Source organism: Vipera ursinii (assembly GCF_947247035.1).
Source record: "Vipera ursinii genome assembly, chromosome: 3".
In the NCBI taxonomy this organism is placed as follows: domain Eukaryota; kingdom Metazoa; phylum Chordata; class Lepidosauria; order Squamata; family Viperidae; genus Vipera; species Vipera ursinii.
The window spans coordinates 180,389,078-180,404,840 of record NC_139516.1 but is presented as its reverse complement, the minus strand read 5'-3'; the positions used below and the strand labels follow the sequence as shown (position 1 = coordinate 180,404,840).

The 15,763-nt window shown below is 35.6% G+C and overlaps 1 protein-coding gene across 4 annotated transcripts in view; it reads left to right on the top strand.

The window, feature by feature from the left end:
* The window catches only part of JPH1 (junctophilin 1), a 67,718-nt gene extending 52,491 nt beyond the window's left edge, over positions 1-15,227 (top strand). For 2 of the 4 annotated variants that reach the window (XM_083360786.1, XM_083360789.1), the window contains exons 4-5: positions 1,279-1,919; positions 3,389-3,516. In XM_083360786.1, the coding sequence (XP_083216912.1) occupies positions 1,279-1,919; positions 3,389-3,472 (725 nt within the window). In that variant the 3' untranslated portion in view covers positions 3,473-3,516. Of the gene's footprint in view, positions 1-1,278; positions 1,920-3,388; positions 3,517-8,098; positions 8,305-12,312; positions 12,409-12,580 lie in introns of those variants that run through there. The other 2 variants (XM_083360787.1, XM_083360788.1) reach the window with 2 other exon arrangements.
* Positions 15,228-15,763: the final 536 nt, after the last annotated feature.

Below are 15,763 nucleotides of genomic sequence, written 5' to 3'. Positions count from 1 at the left end.
ACCCCATTGCAGAAATGCATAGCATAGGGTGTAATTAGAACTAAATTATGATTAAATGTCAGTGAAATTTACAAAACCTCCAAAGACCACAGAGACAGATTGTTAGTACTACCAAAATAATATCACCAATATTGCTTTTATTATACAAAGTTAGGTGAGACTGGGAATTTTAATGCTTTTAATAAACAAAAAGAAAAATAGAAAGAAATAGCAATTGAGTGAAAGGAAGAAGCTTAAATTAATCAAAATTAATGCTGTGAAACTAATTTAGAGGTGATAGGAGTCAGCACATTAGATGAGAAATCTGATCCTGCACCTATCAAAGTTAACTGCCAAACACTGCAGGTTCAGCCCATGTAATTGAAATGTGATACAAGTGCAAAAGTGCTAATGCTATTTTAGGCTGTGTATGGAAAAGCAGAACGTCATGGAGAAGCAAAGTGATAGTCCCTTCTTTGCATATGTCTGCATTGGATATTGGCATGAAAAGAATGGAGACAAGGTGAAAAGAATTAAAAGAAATTGTAATGGTATAAGTGAGATTTCATTCTGGAAGCTGCTTTGGAAAAATGATCTTGCAGCCTGCATTGCTTTGCAGAAGTTACATGTTTCAAATAGTGGAAAATTTAAATTTCCACTGATAATGATGTTACAACAATTCTGATTGTTCACAGTTTAACTATTTTTAAAATTAACTTTTTTACTTATATAATAATTGACATACATGAATTTACTTGTTAAATAGTATCAGTATGAATTTTATTTATTTATTATCCTATTTAGAAACCATCCATCTTCTCACAAAATGAATGTAATTTACTCACATGGGTATGTAGGGGCAGTTATTTGAGTTCAGAAAGATGTTGTGATATAAAATTCCAAATATTGTATACTTTACTGACACAGGTCAGGAAACCAATAATTTTGGAAGTATATTTCACTATCAGTAGCTGTCCTTATTGAAAGAAAAACACAAATATAAAAATACTTATAACAAAGTTTCTCTTTTCTTACAATAATAAGAAAATGTGGAAATCTTTAATTCTTAAGGAAAATAATTGATATTTACAAAACAGAAACTAAAAATAATTTCAAAATATTATTAGGATATTATTCTTATTATGGATTTTTGCATTTTTTTATTGTGGGCATTATGAGTATCTTTTGTGACATGAACAAAAAGAGGATTTCCAGTAAGAAATCCAATAGAGTTTCTTCTTGTTGCTTCAATAATTTAGCACTTCACTCAAGTTATTGTTGGTTTGTTTTTAATTGCAGGTCCTGATTATATTAAGCAGCGATTTCAAGAAGGAGGGGAAAATAAGGAAATACCGGAAGAAAAAGCTCAGGAAACTCCTCCTACACCAAAAGAATCTCCTCATTTCTATCGAAAGGGCACGACACCTCCTGGGAGTCCAGAAGAAAGCCATAAGTATAGCTCAGCCTCCTCTGCCAAGCCTTCTCCTGCAGAACAAGGAAGAAAACAGAATTCCACCCCAGAAAACAGACTTATTCAAGAAAAAAAGAATTTAATAAGTGAAAACATTGTACAAGTAGTCCACAAACCTGTATTTTCTAAAGCACCTGCTGTGAAAGAGGAAATGATGGCCAAACACCATCAAAGGTTGTCACCTCGCAACAATCCCAAGAGCAAAGAGAATGGAGAGTTGCACGATCATTACCATGGGTATTATGTGAAAACTAATCCAACACTGTATCCATATGAGATTGGGGAAGACGAGGACCACAGCAACCCATCATCTTCAGCAGTTAAACCAGCAGCATCAGCTCAGAAGCCAAGTCCCACCAGAGCTGGGAATCAGTTAGATGCCAAAGAATCATTAAAGAAATCGGAATCCTCTGCACCAAAGAATCCAGCTAATAGTGACTTCTCTTCAGTGGAAAACGAAATCAGTTTGGTAGGTATGCTAGATTGAAAGCACTGTAAGGAATGATTAAAGGATGTTTAGTCTATAAGCAAAAGTTGCCACAGCCAACTTGCTGCAGGACAATTCACCGCTGGATAATTCAGTGCTGTATTAATTGATTGTCATTTTTATTATTGGTGACCACATTTTCATCTAAATTATTGTATCTTTTGCATTTTTGGATTGACTTTCTTTATTTTATTATTATTGGCCATGGTTCCATTCATATTAATTTAAATTTTGTATTTGTTGAGTTATCCTGCAGCAAGTTGGCCGCAGTGAGTTGGCCATGGCAAGTTATAGGTTGTAACCTTCAAATATTTGTAGGGCTGTTATATAGAAAAGGACATGGGCTTGTTCTCTGTTGTCCAAAGACCGGAACAAGTGACCTAAAACTTCAAGGAATATTAAAATTTCATGCTATGTATCAGGAAATTCCTGATTATATGAAATATCAGTCAGTGGAAAAGGTTGACATATGAACTTAGAATTAAAGTGACATCTCCTAACTTGGAGGTCTTCAGACAGGCTGGATAATCAACTGTCAGAGTAACTCTATTGTAGTACATTCTGCCCTGAATTTCCTGCTGCCTTTTCCTATACCAAAGAGAATCAGTGCAGTTTTGAATTTCTTTCTCATTTCATTCTTCCCTTCCTGGGCTAAATTAATCTTAATTTAACCACTATAGCATTCCTTCTTCAAGGTTAGCTGCATATTCATCTATACTGGTAGAGCTGTAATAAGAAAATCTTACCAGAAACATAATCACAAAGTTCATTATCTAAAAGAAGGGAAATAAAGTCTTGGTAAATGTGAAATGTTTGGGAATAAAGTATTTTGAATGATTAAAAAATGAACTATTTGGCTCAGTCATCCAAAATATATTTGGAGAAAAATCAATGAAGCATTTGAAAAAAAACAACACCTTGCCAGCCATTAAGCTTGAGGGTAGCTTTATTATTCTTTTATGGTTTGTGACAGCAAATGACAGAGGAACTATTGTGTAGATGGAAAATGGATTCAATTAAGTATCAAAATATTCTAAGTTATCAGTGAAGAAATTGAAAGTGAAAATGTTTAGATATTTCAGAAAGACTATGACCTAAATAGTCATAAATTACTACCAGGAAAAAAGGCTTTCAAATAGGTTTCACAGTTCTCAGACTAAAATATTATTTTAAAAATCTGTGGGCAGACTTCAGATGTAACAGTGCATGAAGGGAAACCTATGGATATTTTTGGACTCCCTTGCAGAAATGAGACATTGGAGAAAAAGGGATTACAATATAATAAGCAAGTACACAGTGGGGAACATAATGAAGTGCTTGAGTATTTTGAAATTTCAAAGGTATAAAATAAACCTTTCAACTTAGAACCATTCATTTATCAACTATTTAAAGTTATAATAGTGCTGAAAAAAGTTACTTACGACTGGTTCTCATACTTACAACTGTTGCAGTGGTTCAATGATCTGGACACTGGAACACCGGCTCACATTTACCTAGGTTGTGACATCTCAGGATCATGTGATCACTATTGGTGATCATCTGCTAGCTTCTGACAAGCAACATCAATGGAGAAACCAGCAGGAAAGGTCACAAATCATGATATCTTGTTTAATGACTTCAGCAAAAAGGGGTGCAAGATGTGGTCACATGATGCCTCATTTAACAACCACACCTCTTAATGATGAATTTCCTGTCGCAGACATGGTCATAAGTCAAGAACTACCTGTAAAAGGTAAAAAAAATACCTGTAGTTTAATAAGAGAGAAACATACATACATATGCATATATTACCAAAGATTACTCTCAGAATTTTTTCATAGAGAAACAGCATTGTGAAAAACATATTTATACACTAGCTGTCAAACAGACATATGATTTGCTGAATAGGTGATCTAGAGCAGGGCTTTTCAACCGGTGGTACGCGTACCATCTGTGGTACTTTGAAACATGGCAGGTGGTATGCAACTGTCCTAGAAAAGTGTAGCGGGGGAAGGGAATGAGCCGAAGTGACCCAAGCCTGAGGGAGAGGCAGCTGGAGCTGCAGGACTGTCGGGGCTCTGTAGAAGCCTCAGGAGCGCTGGCACGGCTCCAGCTGATTGGCACTTCTGAAAACAGCACGGAGCTGGAGGTAAACTGAAGAAAAAGTTGGGAGGAGAGGAGAGGATATAAAAGGAGGTGATTTTGGCAGGAAAGGGAAAAAAGACAACAGGGAAAGAGAAGGGGAGGGAGAAGAAGCTGTGGAAGGAGAGCTCGGCAGGCAGGGAGAAAAAAGAGACAGGAAAGAAGCAATTGTTGCTGGAAGAAAAGGTCCCCTGGTTCATTTTCTCCAGCCAAAGAAATGAAAAGCTGGGAGATGAGCATGTCGGAAAGGAAGTGGGTTTATTTCAGGAGCCAGTGGGTTTCTGTTCAGCTGGCAGCTTGAATGGATTACCATAAGGATTTTTATACAGTTTTTTACAGCGTTTTGTAATTCAGAGGCTCGGTTTGTGTGCTTTGGTTATTGGAATATTTTAGTCTGTTTCACAAAGGCTAGCAAAATGTTGGCTTCCGTAGGTTTAATTCCTTTAAACAAATGTAATTAGTTTTACCCCCTTATCTTGAGTCTGTCTATGGCTTTTAGCAAGTTTTCTTTGTAGGTAAACAGGCTTAATTTAAAGTTATCCCTTTTCAGAATTGTGGAGCCTTTGCTACATTGTTTAAACTGAGAAATGCCTGAGGCAGCTTAAAGAAAAAAACACACCAGAGTTTAGTATTTCTTTATTCTGGGAGGCTTTTGTGAGCCTTTCTTGCTTTGTGCTTGATTCCTGTGTCTTTAAGGGTACAGGGAAGGGACTGGGGGGGGTGCATTCTTACTACACTGTGGAAGGAAAGCTCAGAAGACAGGGAGAAAGAAGATGAGAGGAAGAAGGGCTGACCAGCTAGCTCAGGGGTCTACAAACTTAGCAACTTTAAGACCTGTAGACTTCAACTCCCAGAATTCTTCAACCAGCTGTGATGGCTGAGGAATTCTGGGAGTTGAAGTCCACAAGTCTTAAAAGTGCCAAGTTTGAAGACCCCTGAGCTAGCTGGTAGTGGTGCATATTAATAAACATGTATAAATTCATCATATATTTGTCAGTGCAAAGGGAAAGTGATTCAGCAAAAGAATAGCCACCGAAGAAATTAAAACCGGTGCTTTTTTACTTTTTTTTTACAGTTTGTAATAGATTATAGAATAAAATACAAAAATACAAAAGCAAATAGTAGGATACAGTGGAGAGGAAAAAAGGGGGGAAAGGTGAGGGGGAGAAGAAAAAAAAGAACAGACATCCTCTGTTGTAGTAGAAGGAAGCATTAACACTGAACCTCAACTTTTTACTTTTCCATATTATAAACTAGCCATTTCTATAACAACAAATGAATCAAATCAGTAAAACCCAAAATCCCCCTCTTTTTTAATCATCAGGTTTTTGACACCTTGATAAGCACTGGTGGTACTCAAATATTGTCATGTCCTAAAAGTGGTACAATCTGTAAAAAGGTTGAAAAACCCTGATCTAGACAGAGTTGCATATTTGTGCTTGCCTGCTTGCCTCCTTTTTTAAAAATTAAAAGATCATAAGTTTTTTTTTAATCCCATTTATATCCCGCCCTTCTCCGAAGACTCAGGGCGGCTTACAATCTAAACCACAAATCAATGTGCTTAGCAATAGCCTTCATTCTATGTATATGCCTGCTTATTAGGGCTTTCGCCCCCGCCCCAAGCGGCATTATTACAAAGTCAGCTTATTGCCCCCAACAATCTGGGTCCTCATTTTACCTACCTCAGAAGGATGGAAGGCTGAGTCAACCTTGAGCTATAAGTGTTATAGCTTTACCTATTTCAAGCAACAAAGAAGTTCAGTCTTTAGCGCATAATGGGCATATCTGTCATACAAAAACCAATTACATTATTTTCAAGAATTCATATCCACTCAGTATCTCCTTGATGCAGGTTTTTTTACAATGCTGCTTGCAATTTTTCGCAATGCGTCATGCTGAAACTGCGCCCATTCTATTGCTGACAATGGGAAAAAAGTCACGATATGTCACGACACATCACGTGACGTTGCAAGTTTCACACCCCTGTCCTAGACCATTTCAGTAAAATCTATCCCATGTGCTATTCCTCAGCAGAAAGAATGCCAAAACCGCCGCCCCCCCACGTATTGGAGATAAAATCCAGTGATAAAATATGAAAGACAATAGTTTAAATGTTATCTCTCTCTCTCTCCCTCTCTCTCTCTCTCCCTCCCTCTCTCTCCCTCTGTGTGTGTGTGTGAGAGAGAGAGAGAGTGAGTGTAAACAAAATTAGTTAGACTTGAAATGAAGAGAACTGTGTAATAAGTTAGACAACTAATCCTTCCAGCCCACAATTTCACTAGAAGAGATCTTTCCAAGGCTAATTCCTTATTTGGATTGCTAATGCAGATCAATTTATTAATGTAGTAAAAATGTGTTTGCTGATTTAGAGAATCCACATGATATTGAAAATTAGGTGCATATGTGGAATGGAAAACTGATTAATGAATATAGAAAGAACAGTAAATAATGAAAGGTAAATGAAGTGTTTAGCAAATAGTTCAACAATGAGCAATCACTGATAAAACTATCTGTGATGCCCTCTTAGTTATCTGAAATTTTTATTGATAAGTGCACAAAGAATGTTTCTGATAATTTTAGAGGTGCATCAGTAGGGAATGTGAATATGTACTTTTATATGCAGATGATTACAGCTTGTGGGCTGAGAATCTGAATGATTTTCAGTAAATATTAGATAGTATGATGGAACAAGAGTATGGCTCTGAAATCCATGTATCCAAAACCAGGGTAATTATGTTTGAGAGGGAAAAATGATGTGAATAATTCCAAGTTATATATACATGGTTAAAAAAAGGAGGGCAGAGAGATGGGCAGCATATAAATTTAATAAATAAGTAAATAGTTTACATTTATAAAAATGTTTAATAAAGATGAAAAATGAGCTATTACTGTTCCCTAAAGAAATTAAATTGGCTGTGTATAAGAATAAATTCTTTTCTGTATAGAAGTGAAAGATCTGTACATAAAACCTAAACGTTGAATGCAGTAGGAATATGATACTTGAGGGTGCAGTAACAGAAAAGATAGGATCAAGAATGAATGGGTACTGGATTAATGCAGTTTGAATACAAAAATGAATGACCAGTATGAAACAGCATGCTGAGATGATTTGGTCATATCAAGAGAATGGATGAGGTCTGATTGCAGAACAAATGCATAACGGAAGATGAGCAGGAAGACAATAGCATTGATAAAAAGACAGAAGTGAGAAGTAGAAAAGCAGCTTATGAATGTCATGGAAGTTATGTTTACATAGATAGAATGGATGATGTTAGTATAGACTAATTTTACCTAAGTTTTTTTCCCTTGTCTCTCATGCCTTTAATTTATTTGTCTTAACTAGTTCTTACTTCTTTTTTGCATTCTGCATAATGGTACTTTTCTTGAAAGAGGACAGCATGATATACGTATTTCAGAGACCAGATATATGATGATCAATAAAGATGAGCTGAGTATAGCCCTTTAGAGCTACCCCCTTCCCCTTTGTTGTACTTCCTAAATAGTGAGATTCTGTTCATAAAATACACCTGCAACTAAAATCAGCAAGAAAATTCTTTCTTAACTGACCCTCTTTTAATATGTACAATAGTTCCTTCCAGCAAACATATCATAATACGTATTAGAAAAAAAGAGTTAAATGTTGCATTTTTCTCTTTTGTACTGTTATACAAGGACAATTCTCCAGGCATGAATAAATCTTTTCTATTATAGCTTCTTTATAAACACCTGTTCCAATCAGTCAGTGAAAGCAGAGACTAATTTTGCCTTTTTCTATTTTAAGCCATGGCTGATCACTAAGCCCTTATTTATGGTGCTTCACCCTAAAGCATTCTGGAGCCATACTGTTAATGTTCTAAAAGACACAAGTTGATCTGCACTTTGAATTTTATTATAGAGCACTTTGTTTGCAGTTTTTTTTATTGTTTGAAGCACATCCAATATTTTAACCAATTATATGAGTGTCTTTTCTGTTCTTCCTGAAGTGTGAAGCATTCCTTTTATTTTTATTTTTGATTTACGTGGTTATATTTCTATTTCAGCTGAATCAAAGGGTTCACAAACTTTTCTGAAGCAAGTGTCATACTTGAGCGATTCACCACAGGCTACATTTTGAAATATAGGAAGAGTAAAACAAAGAAGCAAACAACCAGGAAATTACTAAATTTGAAGTTGCTCTAGCAAGGCCAGAGCTTAATTAAATGTAATTAAATTACAATTAAATTCATTAAAGCATGTATGGTATTGCTCCCTGTGTTTTTAATTTTCTTTTAATAATGTAGTTCTAAGTTTTAGACGAGCCTCACCCAAGACTTTCAGGAGCCTCATATCAATCCTTTACTATCATTAGTAGTACTGACATTATGTACTAGGAATCTGACAAATATTGCTAGTAGAAGAGAATGTCTAGGGCTCAGGTTTGAATCCTGGAGCTCTCTGAGCTTGGTTGTTTGCTGGTTGATGTTTCATTACCCAACTAGGTAACATCAACAAACAAGATACTCTACACTTACTCACATTGCCATTACCTAGTTGGGTAATAAAACGTCCTTAAGCAAATAGCAAAATTCAGAGAGCATCAAAAAATAACTATATTTGCAAATTGTCTATTGATTTTGTATTCCCTCGAGAGGGGTCAGGGTTAATGCTGAGTTGAGGCTGAAGCATGTATTACAGATATCATGGCCAATGCCATAGAGAATGTTTTTTATTTTGCAAAATCCAGTTAGACCTATGGCAGCTTATAAAACATACTTAAATACCCATAGTGTAATGTAGAAATAACAATAAACTACCCACAGTAAAATATACCACTAAAATATTTATAATAACATAAGGCAAGTTCTCAGTGTACAACCACAACTGAGCCCAACATTTCTGTTGCTAAATAAGACAGTTGTTAAGTGTTTGCCCTATTTTGTGATCTTTTTTCTCACATAATTGTTGAATGAATAATTGCAATTATTAAGTTAGTAAATATTGGTAAAGTAAGTAAATCTGCCTTCCCCATTGACTTTGCTTGTCAGAAGGTCACAAAAGATGGCATCACACTGGGACACTGCAACCATCATAAATATGAGCCAATTGCCCAGAATCTGATTTTTGATGACTTGACTATGGAGATGCTACAACAGTCATAAATGCGAAAAACTGTCATAAGTCACTTTTTTCAATGCCTTTGTAAAATTGAATGGTCACTAAATGAACTGCTGTAAGTTAAGGACTACCTGTAACACTAAAAGCTCCATAACCAAGTAACAGTAATCAATAACAAGTACTCTCCTAAATGAACCATATTATGAAATATCATTCTTCAAAGAGGTTTGGTACTTGCTATGGAGATGTTCGTGCCAGTATCAGCTACCTTTATGAATAGCATGGGAGTATTTCATAACAATGAAATGGTTAACATGAATAAGATCTGGAAAAGCAGAGATATAAATACAAAAAACAGGCTAGTTAAAGCAATAGCCTTCCGTATAATGATGTGTGGGTATGAGAGATAGACACTAAGAATGGCTGATCAAAGAATTGACGCGTTTGAACTGTGGTGCTCACGTAAATTATTGCATCTACCATGGATAGCCAGAGTAACTTAACAGAGTGGTCTTAAATCGTATAAAACCACACACATCACTAGAAGCTAAACTCATAATACTATGTCTGATTTACTTTGGCCATGTCATGTGTGCAAATTTGTTGGAAAAGGCAATGATGCCAGTACTAGTGGAACAAGAAGAAGGGCAAGCAAAGAACATTCTGCATTGATAACATAAAATCTGATACAAAGTTGAACATCAACAATTGAAAGAAGCTGTGCTTGACAGGGTAGCATGAGAGCATTTGCCTATAAAGTCACCAAGAATCAGACACAACTAAATGGTTAAAACAACAACAACTAAAAGAAAAACAGAAATGAAAGTTAGATGATACTTTGTCCTTTGGAGCTATTTCTGTTAATTGTAATGAAACTACATTGTATTTGTAACATAAGCTCTTCAGAATAGACATGATCTCAGAACCACTGAACTAAATCTTTCAAAGATACAGCACTGGGGAACTACCAAAGGATTGTAAAAGAGCTGATGTAGTTCCATCTTCAAAAAAAAGGGGGGGCTAGATCTAAAAAACTACAGACCTATCAGCCTGACTGACTTCATACCTGGGAAGATTCTGGAAAAAATAAGCAACGAATCAGTGAATACCTAGAGGCAAATAAAGTCATAACCAAAAGCCAACGTGGATTTGTCAAAAACAGATCATGCCAGACAAAACTTATTGCATTCTTTGACAAAGTGACAAAATTAGTGGACCAGAGGAATGATGTGGATATAATTTACTTGGACTTCAGTAAGGCATTTGATAAAGTAGACCACAGTCTACTATATAAGATAGAAAAATATGTGTTAGACAGCATCACCACCAGATGGATTCATAACTGGCTGACCAACTGCACTCAACGAGTATTCCTCAGTAGAACTGCATCTACATGGAGGGAAGTATGCATTGGGATGCCCCAAGGCTCTGTTTTAGGCCCAGTATTCTTCAGCATCTTCATCAATGACTTGGATGAGGGGGTAGATGGGGAACTCATCACATTTGCAGATGACATTATGCTGGCAGGAATAGCCAACACTTCAGAAGATAGACTTATGATACAGAAGGATCTTGACAGATTTCAACATTGGGTGCTATCTAACAAAATGAAATTCAGTGGTGAAAAAAGTAACGTTCCACATTTAGGCAAAAAAAAACCTAATGCACAGGTATAGTACAAGTAGTACCTAGCTCAATAGTAGTAACTGTAAGAAGGATCTCAGAATCCTAGTGGGCAATCACTTAAATATGAGCCAGCAGTGTGCTGCAGGTGCCCAAAAAGCTAACATAGTTCTAGGCTGTGTTAACAGAGGGATAGATCAAGATAGAATCAAGATTGTGTGAAGTGTTAATGCCACTTTATAATGCCTTGGTAAGACCACATTTAGAATACTGCATCCAGTAATAAGATGTTGAGACTCTAGAAAGAGTACAGAGAAGAGCAACAAAGATGATTAGGGGACTGGAAGCTAAAACATACAAGGAACAGTTGCTGGAATTGGGTATGTCTAGTTTAATGAGAAGAATGACTAGGGGTGACATGATAGCAGTGTTCCAATATCTCAGGGGTTGCCACAAAGAAGAGGGAGTCAAGCTATTCTCCAAACACCTGAGGGCAGAACATGAAGCAGTAGATGGAAACTAATCAAAGAGAGAAGCAACCTAGAACTAAGGAGAAATTTCCTGACAGAACAATTAATCAGTGGAAGAACTTGCCTCGAAAGTTGTGAATGCTCCAACACTGGAATTTTTAAAGAAGAGATTAGACAACCATTTGTCTGAAATGGTATAGGGTTTCCTACCTGAATAGGGGGTTGGACTAGAAGATCTCCAAGGTCCTTTCCAACTTTGTTATTCTGTTCTGTTCTGAATACAACTCTATGTTAGAGTAAATGTCAGTATTGTGAAGGAATTCAGGTCCTTTAGATAACACACCTGAATTTTCTTTCTCTTCAGAGGGATGTAAGTTACTTTTTTGTGCCTGTCCACTTGCAGAATCGCAGAATGTTAAAATTTGATGTATATAAGTATGCTTTTTGCCCCTTTTCTTTCTTTTTAGGCTCTCATTAACATCTTAGTTTGTTGGATACAGGTGCCTTCCCTATCTGATGCCATCTGAATGTGTTGCTAAATAAGGATTATGAAGATGAAGTTCAACACATTTAGTTGGGAACACACTGGGGAATTGGACTATTTTATTGAAAGAGTTGAGAAGGGCAGCGTTTAGCTATTAGATGTGCCTTCTCCAAAATCTTTTGTTTTAATATTTGTAGTTAATAGTTTGATGTTAATAGACATAAAAGCATTTGGAAATCATACCTTTATTACATCTACAATTTAAACTATTTGAAGGTATAGAGCTATTGATTCTTTTCACAGCATTTCCTGATTTTGTCAAAGAAAAAAATTAATCCAGATGACAGTATCATGGTTATTTACTTTATTTCCATTTAACAAAGAGATTATAGCTATCTCGACATCTCAGAAAATAAATATAATGTGAATTTTTAAACAAGCAAAATCTTTCGATTTCAAATCTTTCATTTTTCAAAGGTTTAGTAAGGTCCACAATGAGTGCTTTAATTCTGTTATCATGAGATAATTTGAAGCAATTTCTTTACTTTGCAAGTATAATCACATCTTTTTTTTTCATTTTTAGGGTCCTAATTCAATCATGATTGTCTTGGTAATGCTCTTGAATATTGGCTTAGCCATTCTTTTTGTCCATTTCCTAACTTGATTGGAATTAAGAAAGGTAAGAATGCTCTTGTAGTTCCCACACAGAAATTCTTCCCTTCCCCAATATTTTTCCATTTTAAAATGATAAAATGATTTTTAAACTTTCATGTCTCCCCAATGTAATTTTGGCTGTGCCTTGATGTGATTCAACATAGTTACTTAATGATATAACTGTTTTGATCCTTCAGTGAAGTCATGACAACTAGTGGCGTAAGCCCACAGTTCTCAGCAGTTGTGTCATCAGCCTTTTTAATGGCACGAGTCATGTTCAGACACAGGGAAGGAGGCATGGAATTAGGATGGGACACGAGAAATGTGGAAACTTGGAAAATTCAGCCCAAGGGCTTTTGAGGTCCACTGAAAGCTGAAGCAAGCAGCCACTGTTGGGGGGAAAGATCATCATCATGCACACCAGCTTTCTGAAGCACTCCAACAAATAAAGTATGTTGGTTACTCCATCTGTTTGAACAGAGAGTGTAACTAAACTGGAAATGTACGGAGCTGCACTTTTGTTGATGGAACCGAACAGCTGCCTTACTATTTTGCTGTCTGATGTTTTTGGTGGGGGAGATGGGAAAGTGACTGCCAGAGGAATGTGGTCAGAGGATTCTGTTGCTGTGGAAGAGATTCCAGTATTCACTCCTATCTCATTAGAAGAAATAGTTAGCAGCATCACTCACCAGTCTTATTCCATTACCTGCTGCTTTTAAAATCTTTGCCATTTTCTGGGAGATTGCATTTCATTTGCTTATGCATGATTTCTGCTCACTTGCTATTTATTTAAAGCCTTTGTACAGCAGTAATATAATAATGTTGACCAGCCTGGAAAACTTCACTGGTTTTTAATCTGTATTGGAGAAAACAAATAAGCCTGTGCTATAAGCACAGTGTAATATTTTCTGGCAAGATCTATTTCGATATAATATTTATTTTAAAAAGTAAAATAGAAAAGTCATTTTTTCAGGATTAGCAGGCAATTCATGATGATGAAATTTAAGCCATAGTTTATATCTTCCCGGTGATACCAGCAAGTAGAATTATTTAAAATGCTGTAGGGTTTATCAAGCTATAGCAGCATGCTGAATGAGCAAAGCTGAAAAGCGTTTTGCTAGTCAGTCAGCAATGTGAAACTGCCCAGTTGAGTTCAAATTCTGCTAGGATTAAAGCCTTGCCTGGTGAAACCTGTTAATTCAGCTTATCATACATAACATTTTTATGTTGAATACATTCAGGTAGATCATTTAAATCTTTAACAATGACTATCAGCTTGATGCCTTTAATGTTGCTAAACAAAGTCTGTCATCTTACCTCAGCCACTCAAAACTTAAGCCTCAAGTTTTAATTTGATTCTTTGTGTCAATTTGATGTACAGTCCTTTGTTTAGACCAGGGGTCAGCAACCTGAAACAGTGAAAGAGCCACTCGGAACTGGTTCCCTCACAAAAAGAAAAACTGGGAGCCGCAAAAAATGTGTGCGCATGCGTGTACATGCGCACATGTGCAGAACAGGGTTTGCGTGAAGAGTCGAGCCAAGGTGAGATATGCACCTACCCTGCATATTTGAATTGATTGGTTGAACTTTTTTAATCCCACTTTTTTTTTGTACTGCACATGACAGAGGACTGGGAGCCGCAGGAGATGGCTGAAAGAGCCGCATACGGCTCCAGAGCCGCGGGTTGCAGACCTATGGTTTAGATGATGTGATCCATGTTTTACGCTCCCCACTGAAATAAATGTAGTAAAGGAGCATGCTTATTTATTTATCAGAAAATTGTACACGGTGTGATCATTTGGAAAGTCAGCATTTTAATTTGAAATAAAAGGTGTAGAACTTGGGTTTTCATTTATTTTAAAGCTCTTAGAAATTATGCTTTTCAATAGATATTTAATCCTATTGTATATTATTATTAATGATTATTATTACTAATACTATTATTTGCATGGTTTAGTAGAAAGGTTTCTCATAATTACATTTGTTATCACAAAAGGCATCCCATTCTAACTGAAATGGTTTGGAATAATTCTCAAAAATTGCAGCTGCTTAGTGCAAGAAAATAGTATAGTGGCATTTTTTGCAGAAATGGGTTGACAGTCTTGAATTTTAACCAGTATGGAAGTGAGAAGAACACAAAAAGGCAGCAAATGAAATGTAACAGCTATATGCTTTTTTTAAAGAAGGAAAAGATAGTTTACTTTAGAAAAATATTTCTTAATTGAGAATCAAGACATTAAATTTTAACAAGCCTTATGTAAACATGCTTATCTACAACAGGTCCCAATTAAGTTGTTGATTATGTTAATTTTGTAACACAATATTACATGTGTATTTAAAAACCCAAAAAGTATAGCTTTTTAAAATTTATAAATTAAACATGTTGTTTCTGTTTATAAATATGATTTATAAGCTTTTTTAAGAGTAAAGCTCCAATAAAAAATGTTAGTATTTTTCTAAAATGTGCATTGATGTATTTTACATAAAAGGTAATTTATAGTTGGTTGTAATATTGTACACTACATTTTGGACAGCTTATAATCCTGCCAATGTATTTAAATGATATGTCACTTTGTCTATTTAAAAATTCTTGCTGTGAATGAACTCTTTTATCTAATGAGCTGCTTTATTTATAATTTCTGGAAACCAAAATGGATAATGTACAGTTTTCATAACTGTATTTGCTCTAATTAAAAAATAGTATTGGTTACAAATGCATAGATGTCCTCTCACTCTCTCTCTCTCTCACACTCACTCTCTCTCTCCTATTAATGTTTTCTGCATTTTCCTTGCTTTTTTTAAAAGGAAAACACATGAATAGTTTACAAATAAAACATGCCTATCTTACAAGTTCAGTTTTATTCTGGTTATATAGACAATATGTCATATTAGGTTCTCTTAGAAATCAATATACAAAAAGACCAAATACAGGCTTTTATAATGCTACTTTCCAAAATATAATGCTTTCTTTCTTCATTGTATTGAATGAAGCAAAGTATTGGTTCATTGAGTGAATGTTCTACTTGCTCTAAATATCTTCAGCCTTTGTGCCAATGTAAGAAAACAGAATCTACGCGTAGCCTTTCAAATTCTGTCTACAAAAGATATTTTGAGTGTATAAGAGCATGAAGACCTGTAACACTTTAAGACAGCTACATCTTTTCTTGGGAGTAGTTGACAGAATTGGTGCTTCCTACAAATAGACACCTTGGTCGATTATATAGTACATTACATATTCATTTTATATGGCACTATCCCATTGTTTTATAATAGGATACGGCCATATAAAATCTCTTCCTCCTTTTCAGGATGGGACACAGTAACATCCAGCTCCTGGAATGAGAAGAGATAAACGTTTTGTTATCCTAGACCAGGGGTCT